This window comes from Megascapheus bottae, chromosome 5, assembly GCF_031878675.1.
Source record: "Megascapheus bottae isolate mThoBot1 chromosome 5, mThoBot2.hap1, whole genome shotgun sequence".
NCBI classification, from domain to species: Eukaryota; Metazoa; Chordata; class Mammalia; order Rodentia; family Geomyidae; genus Megascapheus; species Megascapheus bottae.
In genome coordinates, this window is record NC_143513.1 from 31,380,887 (window position 1) to 31,407,549 (window position 26,663).

Below are 26,663 nucleotides of genomic sequence, written 5' to 3' on the forward strand. Positions count from 1 at the left end.
GTTCCATATCTTTGCTATGCTAAATAGTGCTGCCATGAACATCATTGTGCTGGTGGATTTAGTACACCCTTGTTTCTGGACAGTTGGGTAAATGCCAAGTAGTGGAATTGCTGGGTCATAGGGGAGCTCTATGTTTAGTCTTTTGAGGAACTGCCATACTGCTTTCGATAGTGGTTGAATGAGTTTGCACTCCCACCAACAGTGTGGTAGTGATCCCTCCTGGCCACATCCCCTCCAGCATCTGTTGTTAATAGTTTTCTTGATCCTGGCCATTCTAACTGCAGTGAGGTGGAATCTTAGAGTTGTTTTGATTTGCCTTTCTTTTATGACCAGAGATGTTGAGCATTTCTTCATGTGTCTATAGGCCATTTTTGTTTCTTCTTCAGAGAAGACTCTCTTTAAGTCTTTGGCCCATCTTTTAATGGGATGGTTGTTACTTTGGAGATTAGTTTTGGAGTGATTCAATTTTTTGAGTTGTTGATATATTTTAAATATGAGACCTTTGTCTGTTGTATGGTTGGTGAAGATCTTCTCCCACTCTGTAGGCTTCCTAATTAATTTACTAGCTATGTCCTTTGCCATACAAAAGCTCTGCAGTTTAATGCAGTCCCACTTATCCAGCCTTTCTCTGATTTGTTGTTTCTTGGTCCTTGTTGAGAAAGTTTTGACCTGTGCCAAGAAGGCCTGCTGTATCTCCTATTCCTTCTTGTAAAGTTTTCAGTGTGTCAGCTTTTACCTCCAGGTCTTTGATCCATTTGGAGTTAATTCTAGTGCAGGGTGACAAAGAAGGATCCAACTTTAGTTTTCTGCAGGTGCTTAACCAGTTCTGCCAGCACAACTTGTTGAAGAAGCTATCTTTCGTCCATTCTATTTTTTTGGCTCCCTTGTCAAAGATTAGGTGGCCATAGGTCTGTGGTTTAATATCTGGGTCCTCAGTTCTATTCCATTGGTCTTCAGGCCTGTTCTTGTGCCAGTACCAAGCTGTTTTGAAAATTATAGCTCTGTAATAGAGTCTAAAATTTGGTATTGAAATTCCTCCTGCACTGGTCTTTCTGCTAAGAAGTGTTTTTGCTATACGGGGTCTTTTATTATTCCATATGAAATTTTGGATTGCCCCTTCTATTTCTTTAAAGAATGACATTGGGATATTGATGGGTATTGCGTTGAATTTGTAGATAGCCCTTGGCAAGATTGTCATTTTCACAATATTGATTCTTCCAATCCAGGAGCATGGGAGGTTTTTCCATTTCCTCAGTTCTGCTTTAATTTCCTTTTTTAGGGTTTTAAAGTTTTCATCAAAAAGGTCCTTTTTAAGACAGTGTATTATAAAGAGTTGCAGGGCATGGTATGTGTTCTCAAGGCATTTACTGAGGAGATGGGGTATGTACTACCACGCATTAGAACAAACAAGAGACCTAGAACTTTGTTTTTAAAAATTATATTTTTATTATCTTTAACTAGTCATACAAATTCAATTCAAAAATGTCCATTTATGAGTACAATGAATCTCAATCCTTCTGTTCTTCTCCCCGTTCCTCCCCAATCCTACGCATACCCTCAATTTTCCGACTTTCTTAGGAAATAACACTGAATATTAGTGACTGCATTCTCATCTTATTCCTCTCTTTGTCTATCCAAATCCTCTTGACCTTCTCCAAAAACACCTTAAGTGCCAGCTTACTGGTATTTATTATTTTAGACTATGACTTGGCTGTTCAAAGAAGTTACACCACTTGAATTCTCCCATGCATATACCATTCTTCAGTTAATTCATTATGTGCATGTATATAGGACCCATATAGACTTACATGCTTACAGACTTATGCTTATATCTATATAATTATAAATTAAAACTAACTTCCACATTTGAGAGAAAACATGTGTTCTTTGTTAAAGCTGGTTTTTAAGAAATTAAATAGGTTTTGAATGTGGACAAACATTTGAGGTGTCTTTCACAGGAAATGTGGATGTTGTTGATAAGTCATTTGATCCTAGGAGAGCAAAGAGGCAAGTTAAGTGAAACAGAACGTTTATGAAGAGGAGTGATTCTCAAGGGATTTTTTTCATTATTATAACACATAGAACCCAAAAAAATCTGACAGTCCCTTGGACATCCAGTCACTTTCCTGGGGAAAAACACTTGGTAATAACAAGATGTTAGTGTTGAACACAAAGCTAAACAGTAATATTACTATGTAAGAGGAGAAAGATTCATGCTTGTTCTCCAAGTGCATAAACACAAGCAGTGCATAAGGTAAGACATGGAGAGTATCATTTACATTCAGTGTTGGAAACAAGAGCCACCCTGTCTAATTCCAATAGGTGATTATTTAATAAAAAAGAATTAGGGGCTTACTTTTTAGAAGGGTTGGAAGAGGGGATATAAAGAAGACTACCACAAGGTTTTAGAATCACAGCTTTGCAGTTGTGATCCTATGATCTGCACATTGCAGAGAATTATGCTCATGTCTTGATTGTTGCAAACCTGGAGTCACAAGACTAGGGTCTTTGATATAAAAACTCTAATCTGCCATAACCCAAATAGGCTTACCCACTGCTACCAAAGAGGAATGGACATCTGCCTCCAAGATTTTGCACAATGCATCTCAGTCCTGCAACAGAATTTACTTTCAGGAACAGGAGGGTCGAGGAGAGTTTTCAGCTTGTGAATCCCTTGAGATACAGAAAGATGGATAGAAATAATATGAAAATGAATGCTGATGGCATAGGACAGAAATCATTTCAAGACAACACTTTGAACACAGCATGTTCTCAATTATTCAGTGAAATGCATTATCAACTTCCGTGCACTTGCTGTAGAGCTTCAAATCATGCCAAGTGGTACATGATCATTAGACTTCTTAGCAAAAACATCTACAGTAATTACTAGATTACTACCAATTGGTTCCTAAAGCTTTGTGAAAGTAAGTTAGTGGACTTGGATATCATTTGACCAAAAGAACTGAAGAAAAGATCTAAACAGAGGACTACTTTAGAATGAAGATGTTCTCATTACCATCAGAGGACTTTGAATCTTGACCTGGACTTTGGTTTGACTTAGAATGTTCTAGAGAGCTAGTAAATAACATAGCGATTTGGATTATCCAAGTGAGATAAAGGTTAGCCTTTTACTTCTATCAATGTCCTTGCTTATTTTGATACTAATCATAGTTTGGAAATCAAAGACTTGGTAAAATTGAAGGAACCTTGGTAAAATTGTGAAGAATATTGAAATATATTCTTCAGGGTTGTGAAGAAGAAAGATCAAAGTTTGTAGGAACTGAGGGCATAAAGGTTTTATGGATTCTGTTTAAATTAAAGAACATTTTGAATTTAAAATTAAGTAATGGAAAATATAGAAATATCTGCACATCCATGTTTGTTGTAGAATCATTCAGAATAGCCAAATCATGAATTCATGGCTGATACTTAACAATGGATGGATGGATGGATAAGAAAAATTTGCAATATGTATTTTTTTCTGTTATGAGATATTTGTGTACCAGTCCAATCCAACTATACTTCCCTTGATTATTTTGTGGCCTTAGAACTATTTAACTTGGCTCATTTTCTTATCTGGTAACATGACTTTCTAATCAGAGATAAATCTTGCCAGCTTGTGTGAAGATTAAGCATAGATCCTTGAATGGTTTTTGTTGTCTCTTGAGGGAGGATCCATACATAACCCATGATGCCTTAGACTTTACTATGTAGCAGAGGCTGGCATCAAACTGTAGATCCACTGAGCTTCCAAATGCTGAAATCACAGGCATGCACTGCCACATTTGGCATATTCATATACAGTTTTGCTGCTTCTATTCACCTTCTGTTTTTCATCCTCACATGATGGATGGAAACATGGAAAGTATCATTTCAGAGTAGTTTCCATGGAAACTGGGCTTGGTACAAGCTAAGGTTATTTATCCCAGGAGCTCCCAGCTTCACATACATATTTCTGCATCAAAAATCAACCACACTGTACCCCAGAGTTCCCAGCCAAATATAAGCAAGAGCGTATATGGATAAGCACATGCTTATCCTCTCTTTTAGAAAAGCTGAATCCAGTCACTGGGGTTTGCTCCAGAAAGCATGATTACCTCTCTCTCTGAAATGACAGAAGATTGTCCTGAAGAAAATAAAACTCTCCTGCATGAAAGACTAAGGCTCTTCATCAGCAAGGTTAACATAAATCCTCTGCCCATCCTCTGCAGGTGATCTAGGAAGCCTGTTACTAGGGAATGGTGGTAACTCCTTCCCTGCTCCCATACTTCAGTCTTGAAGATGCCAAGTGTCCTTTCATACATACACCTGTCTCTCTGTCTTCTATAATCCCAAGCACATCATACACACACACACACACACACACACACACACACACACACACACACACACACACACACTACAAATTGCTGTCAGCCCTTGAGCACTTCAGTTGTAACTTGTCCTGTGCCATGCAAAAATCCTCTGTGATCTCACATTGTCCTCAATTCTGTGAGTGTAGGAGCTGTCATATTCTTGTGTTATTCCCAAGGAAAGTTAAGTCATAGAAATTAATTCTCTTTCTTTCTCAAGATCATCTACAGGGAGATACAACAGCCATCTCCCATGTGCATTGTTCTCCATTTAGCCACTGCATCTAATTCTCAGACTCAAGTTAGATCAGAAACTAACGTACTCATGTGTGTGTGTGTTCTGGGGCTTGAACTCAGGGCCTGGGTGCTGTTCCTGAGATTCTTTTGCACAAGTATACTTGATCCACAGCTCTACTTGCTAGCTTTTTGACAGTTTATTAGAGATAGGAGTCTCACAGGCTTTCCTATCTGGGCTGACTTCAAACAGCCTCTTGAGTAGCTAAGACAACAGATAGGCCACCAGTGCCCAGGTGGTTATTTTTTATTTCCACACCAATACTCGATCCATTTTCTGTAGGGTATGATTAAGAGAATAAGGCATTGCATTAGTCTACCTGTAGCTGCTATGTTAGAGTAGCATAAATTTGGGTATTTAACAATACAAATGTATTATAGTTATGGAGATTAGAAATCGGAAAGAAGTCTCTCCAGGATATAACCAGGGGGGCTGATTTGTGTTCCTCTCAGCAATGCAAAGGACAATCCATTCTCCTGCCTTTTCCTTTCCTCTGTCTTCAAAGCCAGTACCAGCTGGGCAAGTCTTCTCACAGTGCACAGTCTTGTACTTTCTCTCCTGCCTCCTCTCCCACAGTTAGGATACCATAGGACTGCACTGGCATCCCCAAGATAATCCAGAACAATTGTCTTGTTTAAAAGTTAGCTGATTAGTAGCCTTAATTCCATTTGCATCTCTCATAGGCATTTAGCATGAAGTATTTACAATTTCCTGGGATTTGAACATGAATACGTTTGGGGAGGAGAAGTCTGATTCTATCTACTACAGCATGAATTGGATACCTGTGTTAAGTATGGGAAACATGACATACAATTGTTTAATTGTTAGGTTAACCATGGCAATCCAAACTAAAACAAATGAAACCTCTTGAATCTCATGGAAACACAGCCGTTTTTAATGTATGAAATAATGATATTAACTTTTCAAGTCAAAAGTGTGCTGGTTCTGAAGTTGATCTCTGAACTCTTATATGTAGCTTCTGGATGGCAAGGAAATAAAGCAACTGAATGTGCAGTGGCTCCGAGCACACCTGGGCATTGTGTCCCAGGAGCCTATCCTGTTTGACTGCAGCATCGCTGAGAACATCGCCTATGGAGACAACAGCCGGGTTGTGTCCCAGGATGAGATTGTGAGGGCAGCCAAGGAGGCCAACATACACCAGTTCATTGACTCACTGCCTGAGGTAAGTCTCTCTCCAAGTTAAGAGTCCAGGAGCAGGAAGGCAGTACCACCTTATCACTTGATGGACTCCAGAGCCTAACATAGCCTAGCAAGCACTTTGCCAACTAAGCTGTTTTGCTAAGCCTATCAACTGATTTTTAAAAGTCCAGTTTCCCAAATGTGAAGAGAAAAATAATAACCAAAGCAGATTCTACCTGCAAGTAGGCATCTACCTAACTTCCCATTCCTGTCAGTGGTCATGTGCTTGTAAGAAAGCAATGAAAATATTAGACCTGTTCAAGACTAAACTTTCCAGGAGAATCAGAATGATTTTCAGCTCCATCTTCTTCTGGTCTAGAGATTAGTACAACATCTGGAAGCCTCTTTTCCTAGTGGAAGTACAGGCATCCTAGACCTTCACCTGAGTACCTGCTGATTCTGTCCTGCCAAGGAGGCAAGCATGAGCTTCCTTCCACATTTTTCTCCTCTGTTCTCTTCTTTGTGCCCTTTTTCCACTTTCTTCCAAACTTCGAAGCTCACTCTAGAGTGTGACCTGGCTAGGCAGCTGGACCCAAGTGAGAAAGATAGCTTGTCTTTATGGGGCTGTGCCTTTGGAACAACTATAATGTTTTGTCATTTCTAATCAGTGTACCTTTGTAAACCTTGAGCTTATTTGTAGGGTTGATTGCCACATCTTACCTATGTGATTTCCTGTAAGCATTCTCTCAGATACTCTAGGAAATTACATTAGTGAAACTTCTCAGCCTCTTTTTAAAAGCTCTCTTAGGTCCTGTGTTAGAACTCATGTCTACCTAGCTAATCAGCCCTTCCCAGTATCCACTCCTGTAGAACAAAGGTTTGCCATCTCAAACCAGCAAGGCTAGCAATCACCTTATAGAGAGGTCTGGTGAGATCAGTTTGCTTACCTCTTTCCAGGATTTCCCTTCTATTTAGGCACTTGTTCAAGAAAACTCTCAAGCACAGTCCTAGGAAAGAGCCCTTTTCCCACACTTGTCATTTCACAGTCTGTGGGATAATTGATTTTTCTTGATACTAGACTGTTTCATGCTTAAAATGCTAATCCCATTACTAGTGAGAAGTCAGGATTCCCATCACAAAGGAATTTGTTAGAAATCCGATTTTTCTAGGTGGAGTTCTGTTTCATTAAAGCCTGGTAATCCTATTGTATAAGTAAGCATAGAAGCCAGCCATACTTCAGTGCCTCCCTTCCATAGTGCATGGTGGAGCCAGACCAAAGTCTCTGACAAACTCCATCTGCAAAAGGGTGCCTTGTTCTGAGCATCATTGAATTAGAGTTGCCATAAAAAGTGATTAAAATAGCAATCCTATACAGAATATCAGTCTTACAATCCATTTGAAAAGAAATTCATCCAGATAAGGGCCTGAAAATAGGAAGACAGTACAGTTTTCTGATTACACATGATGCTATATCCCACTAGTATTTCTCCTTTTCTCCTCCTCCTCCTTCTCCTTCTTTTCCTCCTCTTCTTCTATATACCCCCTGTTCCTATCACCGTATTGAAAGAGACAGTTGTTTACCATAGGAAATAACTGAGAAGTTTTGGAAGAATGCTAAAACCAAAACAATTTGAAATGATACTTTAGCTATAAAAGCTAGATGTGAACATCTAATTCCCTAGTATTCATTACAATTAGAGAAATATTAAATCAGATCTCACTCAAAAGTCTAATGTCCAAAAAATTTTTCTTTCCTCACCTTAAAATTATGCAGAGGGCCCCCCCTGCTGGTTAGAAATAAGATTAACTTCAATTATCTTGTGTCAAATTTCCTTGCTTTTACACCCCCCCTTTGTCCCAAGTGAAATAAAAGCAAAATTGAATAGTAACAGTATCACAACAATATCCTTACAAACTTTCTTGGTATTTATAGGAAAACAGATTAAACAAACTTAAACAAACCATTCAGAGCTTTTGTTGTTGTTGTTCAGTTCTCTATGAATCTACTCTTCGCTTCTGACACAAACGTTTCTAATATTCTTATTTACCATGAGAAAACTGTAGATCTGAACTTCATTATCACTTTTATCTTAGAAAAACCCAATCTTGTTTACAGAAATACAACACCAGAGTCGGAGACAAGGGAGCTCAGCTGTCTGGTGGTCAGAAACAGCGTATTGCTATAGCACGTGCCCTCGTTAGACAGCCTCACATTTTGCTTTTGGATGAGGCTACATCAGCTCTAGATACAGAGAGTGAAAAGGTAAGGATTTGTCCTTAAAAGCTTTAACTTTATACTTTTCTCTGCCACTGTAGTGGGCAAAATTTAGCCATGGGTGACAGTGATTTTTGTCAGCTGTCAGTGATATCTAAACACTTATTTAGGATAGCAAAGATGATATAGGGCAGATTAGTGTTCAAGCACCTAAACTCCAAGCCACCTCAGCATCAAGTTGTCTACAAGAGGCAATTTCCCATTTCTACTGAAGCAAAATCTGACTGTGCCTAAGAGAAATGTCCGTCATGCTACTGTGCTTTAATAAACAGCTATATCTGAAAGACAGACAGATGACAGGTGTTTCATACCTTCAAGACCTTGGGTTTGGCCTTTGCTCAGCTTTCCTGAATGAGCTATAGAGTTGGGTTACACATTTACCTCATAAGGCACTTTGTAGAAGGTTTGAAGAGACAGATAGACTGCTGTATCTTTAATAGTGCATCTCAGAAATGAGGCAAAGAATTATCAAGCTTTTCTCTGGCAGACACCTGGTTCCTAAAGTCTCTATTAGGTTTTGTTGACAACTTGGTAAAGAGGACAACAAGAAAATTGTGGGGCTTGCTATTGTGGAAAAGTTCAAGGAAGAGTACTTTTATCAGCATTAACTTGTGTGATCATGGGACAGGTTGTGCAGGAAGCCCTGGACAAAGCCAGAGAAGGCCGCACATGCATTGTGATTGCTCACCGCCTGTCCACCATCCAGAATGCAGACTTGATCGTGGTGATCCAGAATGGCACAGTCCAGGAGTATGGCACCCACCAACAGCTGCTGGCACAGAAAGGCATCTATTTTACTTTGGTCAGTGTCCAGACTGGAGCAAAACGCCAGTGAACTGTTACATGCAAGATTAAATATTGATGTTTTTGATATGTAATCAATGTTTAAGAGCAAGCACTTACTAGATTTCATACTCTACTAAACATTTTCTTCCTCAATTTAAGATCATTTCTCAGAATCTTTAAAAAAACCTTTGAAGTAACAAAAGCATCATCATCAAAGGAAACATGAGAGTAGAAAATGGAATACAATTCATAAGAGAATTTAAAGACTGTCTTTCTATAGAATGTGTAATTGTACTTATACCTTCATATTTTAACTATCTATTTTACTAAAATATTTTAGAAATGGCAACATTTGCAGAAATATTTGCACAAAAGCACTTACAATAAAGCTAAACAGCCATCTATGATTGTATTGTCTATAATACATAAAAATACTTTCTTCAAATTGGAATATTGTAAATAATTTTGGCTCCTAAAATTGAATTTTGAGGAGAAAAGAAAACAATGGCAGACTAATGATCCTCACTGATCACTAGCATATCAAGGGATAAAGGCAGTACAGCAGGAGTGCTTCCCTGACAGGTGAATGACAGCAAATAAGAACAGGCATTTCAGTGGCAAACAGAAGATTATAGAAGAATATGAAAAGTACAGAGGGAGAGATGGCTATGTCAATGTGAAAAGCACACATTGTGAGAGGACAGTGGCTGGGGAGGAGGAGAGACAGATTGAGAGGATCAGAAAACACTGGTCTCAATCCAGAATGGAGTTTCAGTCTAACCAGCAGAGGTCATTGAACCTCACAGCACTTTGACACAGAGCATTGTCTCATCTTCCCAGCACTCAGCTGGTTGCATTGCTGGAAAGTCATCTGAGAGGCTATTAGCTGAGTTGTCAGCACCAGGAGTCAAATGTCCTTACATTTCTCTATTTCTAATAACTCCGAGAAAGCATTAGATACAGATTCCATTGAGTGTGGGGCTGGCCAGCAAGCTGGTCTACCTATGAGGGAAAGACTGACTTGGAGATATTGAGAACTCCATGAAGCAGGAAACAGGTAGAACAAGTCACTTCTTCTTTGGGCCTCAAATAGGGAAGCAAGCTAGAGATTGCTCTGGAAATGAGGACCAAATTGCTACCCATGCTTATGTGCTGGAGCTAAGCTGAGTGTTTTCTCACAGCCAGGATTTCTGCCTCCCTAAGGACTTCCCCATTTGACAACCAGGCAGCTTGGGGTGTAACATAGTTGTAGGTAATGGCTTAGAGGGGGGTTCATTGTTGAAAGCATTTTATGTGTGGTCTTCAAGATGAAGATGCAATGGTGATGATTCTGATGTGTCTTTTGTTGAGTTTAATCCTTTTCTTGCCCAAGATTCTTAATTTTCCTCACACTACCATGAAGTTTACTCACTGAGACCCAGCTTGAAACAATGATGGACCTCTTTCTGGTTCAATGGAAGCAATCTAAATGGAGACTAAAAAGTACACCAATCTATTTCCTGCTATTGAAAATAGTCATTTGTCCATGAATTTCAGTAGGAGATCTTTGGGTTGTTGTTGTTTTTTTAAACCATTTCTTCTTACTCACAACTCAACTTCCAAGCTTTCCTGTTGCTAGTGTCTGAGCCAGTTGAGGAGAGCACTGTTTGCTCATCACAGTGATCCTGTGTTTTAAAGTCCATTGCACAGGAGTGCAAGGTTCAGTACACACCCATTCTTTTGACCCTGTTTTGAGGCAGTCTGTAACTTCCTCTATGTTAGTTGGGCTTTATAACTAAGTAACATCTAAAAAGTCATTTGCGAGTGATGATTCTATGAGGAAGAGAAGACAGTAGAGTAGGAGCTTTTTTCATCAGCCTCTATGAAGGAAAAGAGAATGAGCAAAGATTGGTTTTGGTTGTAAGGGAGGAAAATTCCTCTCAAGCAAATTGACCCTGGAAACAGTCAGGAGACTCCAATCAATGGACTTCAAATCAAAATCATTCCAAACAACTAGACCCCAGTACAAGGAGGACACTTTACTGCCCAACTCTCACCAGTTGATAGGTCATCCAGACCACCTTCTCCCCAAAAAAATCCACAAAGAAACTCAGAGTGAAATGATGCTGTGTTGGGGCCGGGTCTAATAACTTTCTGCTGAGACAAGGCAAGGCGCAAGAGGCAGGGCGCAAGACTTAATTACCATTGGTTACAAATGTGTTATTGTTTATCACTCTCTGCTGGAACCTAGAGTGAGGGTATATTAGCTGGAGGGACTGCCTCAGGAGAGAGAGAGATTTTCCTGCCTTGGTGAAGCTGCGTGGCATCTCTGTTCGTGCTCCTGGGAAGGAAGGCTGAGTGCAGGAGGTCGTGGGCCCTCTCCTCCCGCAGCTTGTCCTGGTCGGGGTGTGTTTTTCTCCATCCCTCCTACTAGTCGAGAGGGACTGGGGACAAAGGACCCCGACATACTGGCACCCAATGTGGGGCACGAAATGGGGCATGAAAGGGGCAGATGGCGAGGTGAGCCAAGCGAAAGATACATAGAGAAGGGACTGTCGGGCCAGGGAAACCTGAAAGGAAAATAAAGAAAAAGGAGGGACTGAAAGGCCAGGGAAACCTGAAGGGAAAATGAAGGCTGAAATTGCTCACAGGGAAAAAGAAAAAGACAGAGAGGAAGACAAGGAGAAAGAGGGACAAAGAGAAAGAGCAAGAAAAAGACAAGTGGTAAACAAGAAACATACAAGCAACTACCTACAAAAGTCAAAGTAAAAACTCAAACCAGAGAAACCTGAAATGAAAATACAAACTAAAGAAGTAAAAGATAAAGAAAAACCCATAAAAAAGCAACCCACAAGGAGAAAATTGAGGAAAAAACAAAAACTCCTCCCAAAGCTAAGAAGAAAAAAGGCAAAGAAGTTGCAGCTGTGTCAAAGAGGTAAACACAACAGAAGCAGCCAGGTTTTTTAACAGTAAAAAGATTTTAATAATCATTCCCAGTCTGCCTCCGAAGCGCAGGTCACTTCGGCACGGTAGGGTGTCACTGGCCAGAGTGGTATAAGGGCGAGGCAATAAGGGGTTCGGAAAAAGAACCGGAATGGGTTCAGACCAGAACGACCGATATTAATTTTGAGCGAGTAGCATGCTAAATAATAAATTCATACTTGAAAAACAAAGGCAATTGGGTAAATCTAAGTCTAAACCATGAGGCAACTTATACAGAAGTAAACAGTTTAAGAACAGGTGAAAAGAAGTTCAGACAGAAAAATACTTGAGAGAATTAAGTGGTAGTGATTTAGAAAGCCTGTGCTCGGGTGCAGAATTGCAAAATAGGGAGCCACCGCCCATAGTTGAAAACAGGCTAAGGCTTTTTAGGGTTCCTGGCAAAATATAGAGACAACGCCCCTGAGTCAGCTTGAAGTTAAAGAAAATGGATCTTCGCCCATAATCCCCTTAAAATGAAGGGACCAGAATCATTTTTGGAAGGTGAGACAGGATAAGATAGAGACATGGGAGACAGTTTAAAACAAAAAGGGGGTGGGATTGGAAGACTTCTAATTCTTCCGTTGCCCTGCTATTCCCTATGGCTTGTGTGATAGTCTTTGTTTTTTCTATTGGTTTCAATCTCTAATTATTAATGTTTTCTTAGTTGATGTTGGAATGCTTTCCTATTTTCTCTGGCTGTTGTAGTCAGAACCCCTCAGTATATACTAGTGCCTGTACAGGCGGAGGAGAATGCTTTCCCACTCATCAGTAAAAAAGACTGGTATTTTCCCGGCAGTGGTAGTGGCCATTGCCACATCTGTAGCTGCCGTTACTGCCATGGGTATTGCCCTTGCCATTGCGGTTCCTACAGAGAATGCTTTGAATAAGCCATTAATCAGCATGTGAGGACTGGAATTATGTGCACAAATGACACATGTTAATATTCTAACTTTGGGTGATTGGTTAAGACTATTTGGGGACTTGATCAAAGATGGGCAGGAGTGATCGGTTTGGATTTATTTTTTATGCGATATAATTGTCTATATTGTTTGCCTACAAAGTCAACGCAGAAAGTGAATGCTAATACGACAGGCATCTGCTCCCATGGAAATAGGTGCATCCTCTCAGGTCTGATTTGCTTAAATGGACGGTTGGTAGTCAAAGATGAGCAAGTCCCAGCTGTTAGCCTATCAACCTAAGATAGGAGCCAAGTAAAAAGTACTTGGTGATCCCATGACAGGTAAGGAGCCAAGTAAAAAGGACTTGGTGATCCCATGACAGGTAAGACGACTATCGAGCTTGGCGACACCTAAGACAGGCACAGTCAATCTGATATGATAGAAGCCCCACATATCCTAGGTTTTTTCTTTTTTTCTAAAATAAAGATGGGAGGGTGTTGGGGGCTGAGAAATGCCATGTCTAATAACTTTCTGCTGAGACAAGGCAAGGCGCAAGAGGCAGGACGCAAGACTTGATTACCATTGGTTACAAGTGTGTTATTATCACTCTCTGCTGGGACCTAGAGTGAGGGTATATTAGTTGGAGGGACTTCCTCAGGAGGGGGTTTATTGGAAAGATTTTCCTGCCTTGATGAAGCTGCGTGGCGTCTCTGTTCGTGCTCTGGGGTAGGAAGGCTGAGTGCAGGAGGACAGTGGGCCCTTTCCTCTCTTGGCTTGGACTGGGTGGGGTGTGTTTTTCCCCATCCCTCCTACTAGTCGAGAGGGACCAGGGATGAAGAACCCCAACAATGCTGCAAACTGAATGGACTGGAGCCATACCAGAACTAGAGCTCAACATCAAAACATACTATGGAAAATATTCAAACACATAGAGACTGAACAACACTTTTTTTAATTGTAAATAAAAGGGTCACATATTTGCCAGATAGAAGGTGCATTACTTCACAAACATTGATACGCCTTCTCATGCTTCTGTCCCCATTTCCCTCCTCCCAGCCCCCCGCCACTCTGAACAACACATTTTTAAATGACATGTGGGTCACTAAAGAGAAAATTTTAAATGTTTCTGAATACTAATTCTATCGGAATTTCTAAGATACAGCAAAGGCAGTATTAAAGTACATACCTATGAGCCTATAGGTTTAAAAAAAAGTGATGAAATAAATAGCCTAACAACACACCTCAAGCTCCTAGAAAAATAAGAATTCATCAAACCAAAAATTAGTAGAAGAAATAATAAAGATAGGGGAAAATCAACAAATTAAAGGCTAAAAAAACCTGCACATAAAGAAATCGATGAACATAAAGGTGGTTCTATGGAAGAATAAAGTGGATAAACCCTTACAAATATAACTAAAACAGAGAGGAATCAGAATTAATAAAATTAGAGATGAAAATGGAGATAACATGACCAACACCAGTGAATCTCAAATAATCACTAGGAAATACTTAGAAAGCATAAGGGAACCATTATGCAGTTGCTGGGAGTGAAAACCAGTCGAACCACTATGGAAATAAACTTTTTTTAATTTAAAAACAAAACTCATGATCCAACAATATATTCTTAGGCATATTTCTGAAGGAATGCTGTCAGGATACTACAACCATTTGCATATCCAAGTTTACTGAAGCATTCTTCAAACAAGAGGCAAGCTATGGAAATAGCTGAGATGTTCTATGACTGATGACTAGATTGATTGAAATGTGTAGACAGTTATTTTACTCAGCCAGGCTCAGGTGGCTCATGTCTGTAATCCTAACTACACAGGAGGCTGAGATCTGAGGATCAAGGTTCAAAGTCAGCCCAGGCACAGAAGGACCTGAGACTCTTATCTCCAGTTAACCTCTAGAAAACAGGAAGTAGGGCTTGGCTCAAGGGTAGGGTGGTAGCCTTGAGCTAAAAAGCTCGGGACAACACCCAGGCCCAGGGGTAGGGCAGTAGCCTTGAGCTGAAGAGCTCAGGGACAGTGAGTTCAAGCACCATGATCCACAAAAAAAAAAAGGAGAAAGGAAATACTCAGAACCGGAGATATCATGTTATGTGAAGTAAGCCAGATCAGAAGGACAAATGTGGCATATTTTCTCTCACCTGCGGATGCTAGCCCTAAAAGATAAATATGTCAAACACAAGATTTTGCATACGTACATAAACATGAGTAAGAGAGAACATGGATATAATTGTGAGACTATATGAAGGTGTTAGAAGAAAAGAGAATTTAGAAAGGAAACTATAACAAAATATATTGTATCTATGAAGGAAGACATAAAGCACACTGAAAGCTGTTAAATTGTAAGAGTTAGTAGGGATAGGAAAAATAAGTCTAAGCAAGGGCATCAATCTGATCAGTGTGTGTATGTGTGTGTGTGAGAGAGAGACCATGATGAAACTTTTTGAACAAGTAATATACACTTAAAATTGAGTGACAGAAAGGTAAAAACAGATTTTTGTCTTGTGTATGAATACTTCTGTTAGATGGAGAGTGAGGATGAAAATGGTCAAAACACTTGGTTTACATGTGTGAAAATGAAACAAGGAAGCTTATTGAGACTGAATTGGGAAGAGGGGATGAGGGACAGTGATGGGAAAAATGAGTCTAATGAAAGTACATTGTATGCAGATATGTACATGTCAAAATGAAACCTCAGACAATTACTTCATGCCAATTAAAATGTGAAAAATGAATATTGACATAAGATATATTAAAACATACCAAAAAATGGCAAATTAAAATACAGTCCATCATATAAGACCTGTGACTCAGCCTTACACACTACACGGAATATATTGCATATGCAGTTTTATATAGACTTGTTTTGAATATCAAAGTGATTTGTCTACTAGTAATATGATATCAATGTCCTAGTGTAGATTTTGAACTATAGTCACCACATGTCATCATTGGTATAAGCTGGATGATAGGTACTCAGGATCCTATGTAAGATCTCTTCAACTTCTTGTGAGATTTTTATTTCAAAATTAAAAATTAAGAAAAACAAATAAGAAGCCAGGCCTGGTGGCTGACACCTATAATCCTAGCTATTCAGGAGGCTGAGATCTGAGGATCAAGGTTCAAAGCCAGCCCAGGCACAAAAGGACATGAGACTCTTATCTCCAATTAACCTCTAGAAAATAGGAAGTGGGGCTTGGCTCAAGGGTAGGGTGGTATTCTTGAGCTGAAGAGCTCAGAGACAGTGCATAGGCCATGTTCAAGTCCCATGACCCACAAAAAGAAAAAAGAAAAATAAGAGAACAGATAGCAAACTTTAAAGATTTATTGAGATTGATAAATTAGATCTGAAAAGTGACAAGTGACTAGGAATCAGGCCAGGTGGTGTAGAAATGAGAAAGGAGGGAGAATGTTCCAGGGAGAGGGAGCCACCTGTTCAAAGGAGCATTTAAAATACAGGAAGTAGGTTATGTTGAAATCTAGTGAGCCAAGCAGAGAATGGTGTGAGAAACCGTGGAGAAGTAGACAGACACCTTTCTTTCCTCTGAGAGCCCTGACTAACAAAATGAAGGTTAGAGCTATTTTAAGTTCAAGAATAAGTCCTCAGCTGTACTGATTCCTTCTTCTTTGGAACTTAGCCACCTTCCTAGTGAAAGGAATCCAAGTCACATAATGTGGCTACCCTCCAGGCCTTGACTCACTGACGCTCTCACGTGGCAGCCCTGAGCAGCACACGCTCAGATGGATTCAGCCTATGGGCCTCTGACTTTAGTCTCACAAGAACTATTCATCTGAACTCAGTTCATATATGACAGTAGATCATAAAAAGGAGTGTTTTTAGGCTCAGATAACCAGAATAAGTAATAAGCCTTCTAGCACTGGCACCTAGAGAATACTTTTACTGATCTCAACTCTTAATCTGCAAAAAGAACTCTTCAGGCTATCTTATTTGGATGGACAGCTGGTATGCAATTGAGCCAGCAGCTGGCACATCGGAAAGTCTCAGTAAATATAGTTATTGGATGAAAAAAATGCTCTTTTTAGAGGGGGAAGCAATCAAATAAAGTTTCTCTTGACACATGTTCTGTAACGGAAGTCCGATGTCCCATTTGGAACGTCAAACACTAAGGTGAAAGACGTCTGTCCTTGGAGAATCAGAATAGTAAAGAGAAAAGCAGGAAAGATTAAAGGTATGTGCAAGAGGCAAATCTACATGATGAAATGTTTCACCTGGACTCTTTCAAAAGAGTCGAGTTTTGTCACAGGAAAGTGACCTTTGAGTTGAAAACAGCATTTTTGCTTTCTCTGTGGCAGCTAAATTTAAATGTTTTCCCTGCCATTGATTGTTGCTTAGTGTACAGAGAAACACTTAGGCTGTTGAGTAAGAAAAATCTGTGTTTGAGCTATTCATTTGTTAGCATATATGATTCCAGGGACAAGTTACTTATTTTCTCAAAGCTTCTATTGCCTTTATGGCAAATAAGAGGTTTATTTCATTGTCTGCCTTACTGAATTACTTAGATACAAAATATTATAATACAGTTAGGAAAGTGTTCAATACATAGAAGATAAGCAACAAATGCTGCTTGCTTTTAGTTCATATTTTTCTTGCTCTTTGCACATACTGCTTCTTTTGTGTGAAAATTAAGTTTTGTGCATGTTCATTTAGCAATCATTTGTGTGCCACAGTAAGGAAGAGCTCACATCTTATGCAGCCTGCAAGAGGGCTTTCGGTGGCTGTCCAGTTTTAGTTTTGTCAAGTACAGAAGACATATCACATCCAAGCATCCTGAGCAGAGACACTGTTCTATTTGGGTTAGGAGGGAAAATTCAAGGTGGGAGGAGATTTTTTTCTTCATTTAAAAAAATTTTATTAGTATTTTTTTTTCTAGTCATGAGGCTTGAACTCAGGGCCTGAGCATTGTCCTTGGGTTTTCTCAAGGCTAGAGCTCTACCACTTGAGCCCCAGCACCACTTCCAGCTTTTCTATGTGTGTGGTACTAAGTAATAGAATCCGGATCTTTGTGCATGCTAGACAAGCACTCTGCCACTAGGGCAAACTTCCGCCCCCTCTTCATTATTTTAAGTCAAGAAATAGAAAGAGGAAAGTAAATATAAGTAATTTTTGAATCTGTCTAATTTATTTCCATGAATAAATCAATGTATAACTGAGGTTCCTTACTCAGAATTTATGACATTTCTTTTCCATTTCCAAAAGAGTTCATTGTCCCTCTTCCTTTGCCTCTTATGCAAAACACCACTATCAGCATGGGCGATGACCCTATTACTCTCTGTGTTTATAGTTTAAATAGATGACTCAGGCAGGATTTATCCATGGATTTTTCCATGTTGTTTTGAAAAGTGCCAGTTTCCACCAAGCTATGGATGAAACTACCTGATTGATTTGAAAACCCCCGTGGCTGGAATATTCAACCTTGTTAGACTAAAAATGCGCGGCTCAGAGGACTCGGGTTTGTACAGAGACATACCTAGAGAAGAATATGCTAGATAGAAGTGGTTGAGTTAAGGCAAAAAGGCAAATCTGAAAGATTTTCTTTACAATGACACGCAAAATAGTGTTCAAAAATTAGACAATAATGAAAATAATAATGTTTCATAAATAGTAATATCATATTCATCTTTTGCTTGTACTTTTATTTTTTTATTAAATTTTTTATTGTAATTAGTAAAAGGGTTACATGATATTTGCCAGATAGAAGGTGCATTAATTCACATACATTGATACCCTTTCACATGTCTTGGTACCCATTTCCCTCCCCCCCACACCCCCCACCCATCTTGGTTTTCCCCCCTTCCCTATCAAATTTCAAATATCCAAATACAAATAAATTCAATATATCAGATAACAAAGTGAGATACTATACCAATATGAGATAACCAAGGGACAGCAAAGGAGATGAGAGACAACATAGTACATTAAGGACAACAATCATTCATTATATGGCTTTTGTTTCAATATCCTGGAGGTCCTTTCAATTAGCTTCACATTATATGGCCTTATGTATCAAGATTTTGCTCTATTGCAAATCTCTGCTAGTAGAGCCCAAGGTTTCTACTGATTATGACGAATGAGGGAAACCATTGAGCCTATGTTCCTTTGAGTCTGGCTTACTTCACTTAATATGATTTTTTCTAAGTCTTTCCATTTCCTAACAAATGGGGCGATGTCATTCTTTCTGACAGCAGCATAGAATTCCATAGGAGGAAGGACAAAAATCACATGATTGTCTCAATAGACGCGGAAAAGGCATTTGACAAGATCCAACACCCCTTTATGTTAAAAGCTCTGGAGAAACTAGGAATCCATGGAACATTCCTCAATGTAATAAAGGCTGTGTATGAGAAACCTACTGCTAGTATTACACTTAATGGTGAAAATCTAAAGCCATTCCCTCTAAAATCAGGAACGAGACAAGGATGCCCACTCTCTCCACTCCTCTTTAACATAGTACTAGAATTCCTAGCCAGTGCAATAAGGCAAGAAGCAAGCATAAAGGGGATCCAAGTAGGGAAAGAGGAAATAAAACTATCCCTCTTTGCAGATGACATGATGCTGTATTTAAAGAATCCTATCGACTCTACTCCCAAGCTCCTTGAGCTGATTCAAAGCTTTGGAAGAGTAGCAGGCTATAAAATCAACCCTCAAAAATCAACTGCCTTCCTTTACACCAACAGTGAGAGGAATGAGGCAATAATCAGGAAAGAAACTCCTTTCACAATAGCCTCAAAGAAAATAAAGTACCTAGGAATTAGCTTAACTAAGAATGTAAAGGACCCTTTTGACGAAAACTTTAAAACCCTAAAAATAGAAATTAAAGCAGAACTAAGGAAATGGAAAAACCTCCCATGCTCCTGGATTGGAAGAATCAACATTGTGAAAATTACAATCTTGCTTGTACTTTTAAAGCATACTTTTGTTTTTAAATTGTTAGCATACATTAAAGCAAAGGGGGTTTCACATGATGTTTCCATAGATGCATTATATATACATATGTTAGAACATTTGTATCCATATCCAAGTACATATATATATATATACATGGACATAAACATATAAAATAAACTCTTCACCATCTTAGTATCCTTTCTTTTCCTTCAGTCTCTCTCACTGGTCCCCTCCTCAGTCACACATTTATACTCATGTCTTATCAGCATCATTATCGTGATCATTTTAGGTAGAGATTTTGCGTACAAGCAAAACATTGAATATTTTTCCTTTTTGAACTTGGAAGCAATATTTTCAATCAAAGCATTTTTATTGTGAGCTATAATTGTTCAATAATTGTTAATACATAGAATTAAATTTTATGCATTTTAAGTTTGAAAATTATAATTCTGGAAAGGCTATCTTAGGCAAAAATTTCATATGTTAGCCACGCAAATCAAGCCTAAGGCCAGAAGGTAGCTATGAAACATCACTAACGTGAGCTCTCATAGGCTCCCAACACTCTTCTGCCTTTCTCTCTGTATTTTGTTTGCTCTTTTTGAAACTCTGTTTACAACTCTTTTTCCTATTTGAGCACAAGTTCTCTGTCTTATTGTCTTTTGGTCTGCACTAGGCTTAACACATATCTTAGCACAGTAAGTGCACTGTCTTAAAAGTATGGCAAGAATCATCAACAGGTATACCTTGTCAGGACATGGTCAAAGTATCTTTTGGAATTTCTTCCACCTTTCGATGCCTGTGAAACATTGCCCCTTGGCTGTCTGTATATCCTCTCCACTCCTTGCAGAAGAGTGCTGTAGTTGACTTCTGCAGATTCCATTGAAGAGGAATCTGGGAGAAGAATGGGGTTAAACCCACATTTAGTTTTCAGCCTCTAATGTATCAAAACTTTCTTTCATCCAAGCCATTCCTATCTGCCTTTTGCCTCATTCAAAGTAAACTCACACCTTCCTTCATTTTGACTCTACCTTTAGGGTGCTCTCTCATCTTGGGTCTTTTCTGATTACTTCCTTTAGTAGTAACCATATACAAAAAAGTAAGAACGTGAAAATTGTGTTGGCAGTGCGTGAGAACTGCATTGAGGACAAGGGGGAGAAAACACTAGCAAACCAAGTTAAATGACTTTTCTACTACAGGACTTCTCAAAACCTTTAATGACTGCTGGGACCTTGTAAGAGAAACAGACAGGAGACAGAGAGAGTAGCAAGGAGAATTTCGTAAGGCTTGGAGTCTCCATCTGTCACCAAGAACCTGTTGATAGTCCTTGGAACACAATTTGAGAAACTTTGTTCTATGATCATTTTGTCTTTCTTTTCTTCCACAACTATTTACCAAAAAGCTAATAAGCCTCTAGTACTGGCTAGCCAAGAGGCTGAGATCTGAGAATCACAATTTGAAGCCAGCTTGGGTAGATAAGTCTACAAGACTTTTATCTCCAATTAACTAATAAAAAGCAAAAAGTAGAAGTGTGGCTTAAGTGATAGAGCTCCAACTAAGGTGTAGAAGTTAAGCCATTTATGAGAGCTAGTTTATAAGTCTGGAAATGGAAGATAATTGATAGCCATGCAAAGGACTTCTTGTATACACACATGCAAATTCTCTTCTATCCATAGGGCTTCAGTTGATTTCACTTTCTACTATGGAGGGAGATGATTTTGTTTCTATTTTCATGTTCATCTCTCAAGGTGCCAATTCTTTAGGCCTTCCTTTGAACACCTTGTAATAGCTTCCTGTTTTGCTCACTGAGTAATAAATTCCATAAAATCCTGACATGTATTTAGTTTCTAAATGTCATGGCATTACCTTTGGTTGAAATGATCATTTGGACAGGATGGAGGCTGGGCTCCCCTACCATTTGTTCAATAAACTTTCACTAACTGTCAAAAAAACCCCAAAAAACTAAAAACAACTTAAGCCAGAATGTCAGGCCCTGGGGTTTAAGCTTCAGGATTAGCGCAGTCATTACAATGAAGAGAAGGGAAGTGGGAGGTGGGGGGAAAGGTGCCCAAATTTCTTTCTTAATGCATCCATTTCAGTATATACCAGAAACTCCATAATATGTGGGGGGAGATGGGGTTGGGGTTGGGTGAAAGTGACTAGCACTTCCTATGCATTCCCCTCTCAATCTCAGTTATCCAGCGTGTGGAGCCTGGAAGGACCATGATCCAATGCCAAGCTGGGAAAAGTTATCATTTCACACATCTCACCAAATAAACTGGGCATAATAGTTTGTAGCAGAAATCCATCTATGAACAGGCATAGGGAGGCAGATCATGGTCTAAGATCCCGAGCAAAAACAAGGACCCTATCCAAGAAATAACTACAAGCAAAAAAGAGATAGAGTCATGGCACAGCAGTCAAGTGTTTGTTTAATAAACATAAAATAATTCAATCCTCAAAACTGCCAGAAGATGATGATGATGATGATGATGATGATGATGAAGATGATGAAGATGATGAAAACAAAATAAGTCAGTGCAAGAAAGCTCTTATACTCATTCTGAGCTTGTGGACTAAATCACTGAAACTACAGATGAAAATCTCTGAATCTCTGAGCCAAAGTAAATAATTCTGCCTTCTAAGTTGCTTTCTGAAGTATTTTGTCACAATGGTAAGTAACTTACTGTGAAAATTGCTACCAGAGAAGTGGGGTCATGTCTGTGACAAGGGGAATGAGATGCCTTTTAACTAACTGGTGGGAGGAATTTGGAAGAGCTTGGAGATGGCAGGCAAGGGAAAGTCCTCAAATGATCAGAGTTTATTGGGCACTTCTGATGTGAGTTCAGATGATCAGAATAGTATAGAAGGCTCATGAGTAGAGGCTCATGAATAACAAGGCCATGGTAACATAACTGTTTTGGCAGTTGGACTAGAGTCAACTCCTGTTAGATTCTAGTGGATAATTTATGTACATTTTGTCAGTGTCCTGAGACTTTGAACGGGGCTGAATTTAAAAGCGATGCACAGGGGAAACCTACCTTGGGGAACTACATCAAGCAGATATGGGGATGCAAATTGCTTCACCAGTTGGCTCAGTCCTTTTCAGATATGTATCTGTAGACTTCTCTGGTGACTTAGCCTGCTTTCTATCTCTTTCACCAATGTCAATTCCTAGTAAATATGTTGCCCCTAAAAATAAATAATAATGAACAAACTAATTTGTCAAGATAGCATAGCATTTCATCTATGGCATGATTTCTACTGAAAAAAAAAGCAGAATTTGAAAAAAAAATCACAGAATTTGGCCAGCAAAACAATGAATTAAAAGTATGAACAAGGAAAGATGTGGCTGTTGAAAAGATTAGTGCCATTCAGAAAGAAATAGAGCTGGTTACTAGTGGCTCAAGCCTGTAATCATAGAAACTCAGGAGGCTAGGATGAGAGGATTGTGGTTCAAAGCTAGTCTGGGTAGGAAAGTCCATGAAATTATATCCAATTAATCACCAAAATAGCTAGAAGTGGAGCTGTGGCTCAAGTAGCATAGTGCTAACCCTGTCACCTTGAGCACAAAAGCTCTGGGACAGCCCCAGGCCCAGAATTCAAGAACTAGCACCACCAAAAAAAAAAAAGGAGGAGGAGGAAAAGAAAGCAAGTATTTTGCATCAAGACTAAGAAAGAATCTTAACAGCCTCTCAAGAATTGGCTGGAACCTATTCAAGTCAGTATTAAAGCTGTAAAGTTTTTAATTAATTTGAATTTTCTTCCCTTTTGCCTTGAGAAGAGAGCTCCAGAATTCACTGCACACAAGTCTATCCTGAGAAGTATTCCCTAGACTCAAGTGTCAGCATCTCAGAGGTCAAGGTATCTATGGCTCAAAGGCTACTTACTGCTTGAAGTAACTGCAGGCCCTGGGGTCATCCATGTGATCATGTTTGCATATACATGCAGAATACTGGAATTACAGGTCCATGGAGGAACTGAGAGTTCTGGGGAATGCTGATGTTCCTAAAACAGAAGTTAAGGCTGGCCTCATTCAAAAGGTGACAAGGAGAAGAAAATGTAGGAGGTGGGAATGTGGGCCTTGTGAACACTTGAGGAAAGAGAACTTTCAGCAGAGGGGGAAACTATTACATTCCCCCCTAAGTGAAACTCTGCTCCTGTTTGAGGAATTGTCCAAGTAGCCAGCATGGCCAAGCCAGAGTTCTAGAAGCAGAAAATGAGGTCAAGGAAAGAGGAAAGCATTGTCATGTGTGATGTGAGTAAACTGGATTTGTGTGGCCTTACTCAAATTCAATAGAATCACTGTGGCTGCTTTTTGAAAACTGAAAAAGGTAGAAGAAGAGGCAGACACAGAAGCAGAAACACAGGTGAGAGGCTATTGCTAATCCAGGTAGTAGTTTGGGTGATGGTAGTAGAACTAAACAGAGAAGGGATCACATTCTGATTATATTTTAAAGAGAAAACCAAGGAGATATCCTGACAGACTGACCATGGGTTATGGGGAAAAAGAGAGAGCTTTTGGATGACTCCAGTGTTTTTGTTGACAACTGGACAAGGGGATTGCCAATGGAGAGAAAATTAGTCAAAACTCGAAGTACCAGTTTGGGAGAAAGATCAGAGCTCAAGGTTGGGTTTATTTGAAATGCCTATTAAACATCCAGATAGGGCTGCCAATGACGCAGTTGTACATAAAAGTTGGAAATTTAGGAAGGATGAATTGGCCAAAAATGTCCATTTAGAAATGGACACAAAAGTATTTTTGAAACTGACAGAGAGACAGAAAGATTGAAAAAGGTCCAACAAAAGTCTAAGTGAGCCTTGAAACACTTCAGAGTCACTTAAGAAGCAGAAATAAAGGAGGAAGGACAACCAACGAGAACTGAGAAAGAGTGACCAGAAAAGTCCCCCAAATAGTATTCTGGAACCAAGTAAAGAGCTTTAGGAAGGGAATGTGAATTTGAAAATTTTGAGTAAAATATGTTGAGTAAAATGAGGACAAGGAATTGACCTTTTGATTTAGCAATGTGAAGGTTATCTATCAGTGACCCTGATGAGCAGTTTCAGTAGTGTAAAAGGATCAAATTCCTGTTTAGATTGGACCCAAGAAAGAAAAGAAAGAAATGGAGACCATGGGACAACTCAACAAGTTTATCTCCTAAGAGAAGAGAGAAATAGAGAGGGTCAAAAGGGATTGTTTTTGAAGAAGGAATAAGTAGTGGGTATGCATGTGTATTGGAGAGGAATGCTGCAGGGATGGGAAAGTGAGTCCTTTAAGAAGATGAGGATACTTGTGATCTTACACTACAAAAACACAAACATATATGGCATGGTTTTCCTCATTTGTAGTAGAATGTGCCTATAAATCTACAAGTAAACACACTGGTTGGTAAGCAAGGGATTACAAATGAACTAACTGAAGTGTAGCCGATTCTGGGTAGAGTACAAATAGTACATATTTCTTTAAAAAGATTAAGTCAAAGCCCAACAAAATAAGTACCAGGAAATGGGTACTCACAGGAGGGTAGGTTGGGGCCAAGGGGAGAGGGATGGAAGAATGAAGGGGAAAGGAGGAAGAAGGCAGGCAGACTTCATTGTATATACCCCACAATTGAGACATAGAAGGGAAGGGGTGGGTCAGAGTAGGCTGAAGATAGTGAAGTGATAACACAGATCAAGGTGCACTGTACACATCAATTGCTTTATTAATGGCAAAATAATCAATACATAACGTGCAATTAAGATAAACAAGGGAAGGGTTAGGTTGGAAGGGGAGACTGTTGATAGGGGTAACAGGGATGAAGATGCACTGTATTCATAAATTGCCTGGCTGAATGGCAACTCTTTTGTACAACTATTTAAAGTTAATTTTAAAAATATTCAAATACACACAAACAGGACCAGCTGCAAACAGTGGCTTAACATTACTCAGAGAAACGGGCAGGAAGGTTGAGTGTTGAGTGAAGATGTGTTAAGTTGGTAAATGTCATGGTGGGAAGAGATGGCAATTCTCTTCTCGACACTTTGGTTTTTATCAGAAGAAGCACAGAGATTCAGCAAAATAGTCAGGGCAAAAATGACAGAAATTTGAGAAGCAGAAAAATGGAATAATTATTTAGGAATGTGGAAGAGCAACTGGACTAGGAAACTGTCATTAACAATTGCCATTTATTAGGTTCCTCATATGTGTGGTACATCTTATACACATCATCTCAAATCCTAGTCACATCACTATTTTGTGGATTCCGAGACTAAAATAAAAATTAAATCACTCGTCCAAAGCTAACAGCTAATATATGGTAGAAATGAGGTTTATAACAAGAGTCTCCTGACATTTCTTTTATATTGAACACTACTTTAAGGTTCTGTAGGAAACTAAGAAAGCCATGGTACCATGATTGTGTTAAGAAATCACATAGCAAGCCAAGAACCTGCACATAATCCTGCTAACTCATTCATGAGGAAGGAAAGTTGTATTTGTGTATGAATATTGTTTTGGATATAGTACTGAGTTTTATCTGACACTTTCTTCTTACTTCATTGATTCTGTGTACATAAGCGTGTGTTCACATGCACACCAGTACTAGAGACTGAACTCAGGGCACCTTCAATAGCCTCTCTACTATTTGAACTACAGTCTCTACTTATGGCCTTTGGATGGTTAATTGGAAATAAGAGTCTTGTGGATTTGTCCACCAGGTTAAATGCCAACCCAGGGTTCTTAGATCTCAGCCCCCTGAGTGACTAGGATAGAGGATAAGCCACCAGCCTTCGGGTAATTATTTTTAACTCATTATTCTCCATAGCCAACTTGGTGAGGAAGATGTTTTTATTCCAATGGGAAGAAAGTGGGGCTGAGAGGAAGGAGTGAAATATTCAAAGCCAGTACTTTCTAAGATGCAAAGCCATGCCTTTAAAACTCAAAGGCTTCAATATGAGATAGCCAAGGGACAGCAAAAGAGATGAGAGATAACATAGTACATTAATTGACAACAATCACTCATTATATGGCTTTTATTTCTATATCCTGGAGGTCCTTTCAT

At 39.2% G+C, this 26,663-nt stretch overlaps 1 protein-coding gene across 1 annotated transcript in view; it reads left to right on the forward strand.

The window, feature by feature from the left end:
- LOC150063186 (ATP-dependent translocase ABCB1-like) overlaps positions 1-9,240 on the forward strand; it is a 52,907-nt gene extending 43,667 nt beyond the window's left edge. Inside the window, exons 25-27 of the mRNA XM_090332858.1 lie at positions 5,624-5,830; positions 7,904-8,050; positions 8,691-9,240. Coding sequence (XP_090188984.1) covers positions 5,624-5,830; positions 7,904-8,050; positions 8,691-8,897 — 561 coding nt within the window. The 3' untranslated portion in view covers positions 8,898-9,240. The remainder of the gene's footprint in view (positions 1-5,623; positions 5,831-7,903; positions 8,051-8,690) is intronic.
- The last annotated feature ends 17,423 nt before the right edge of the window (positions 9,241-26,663 follow it).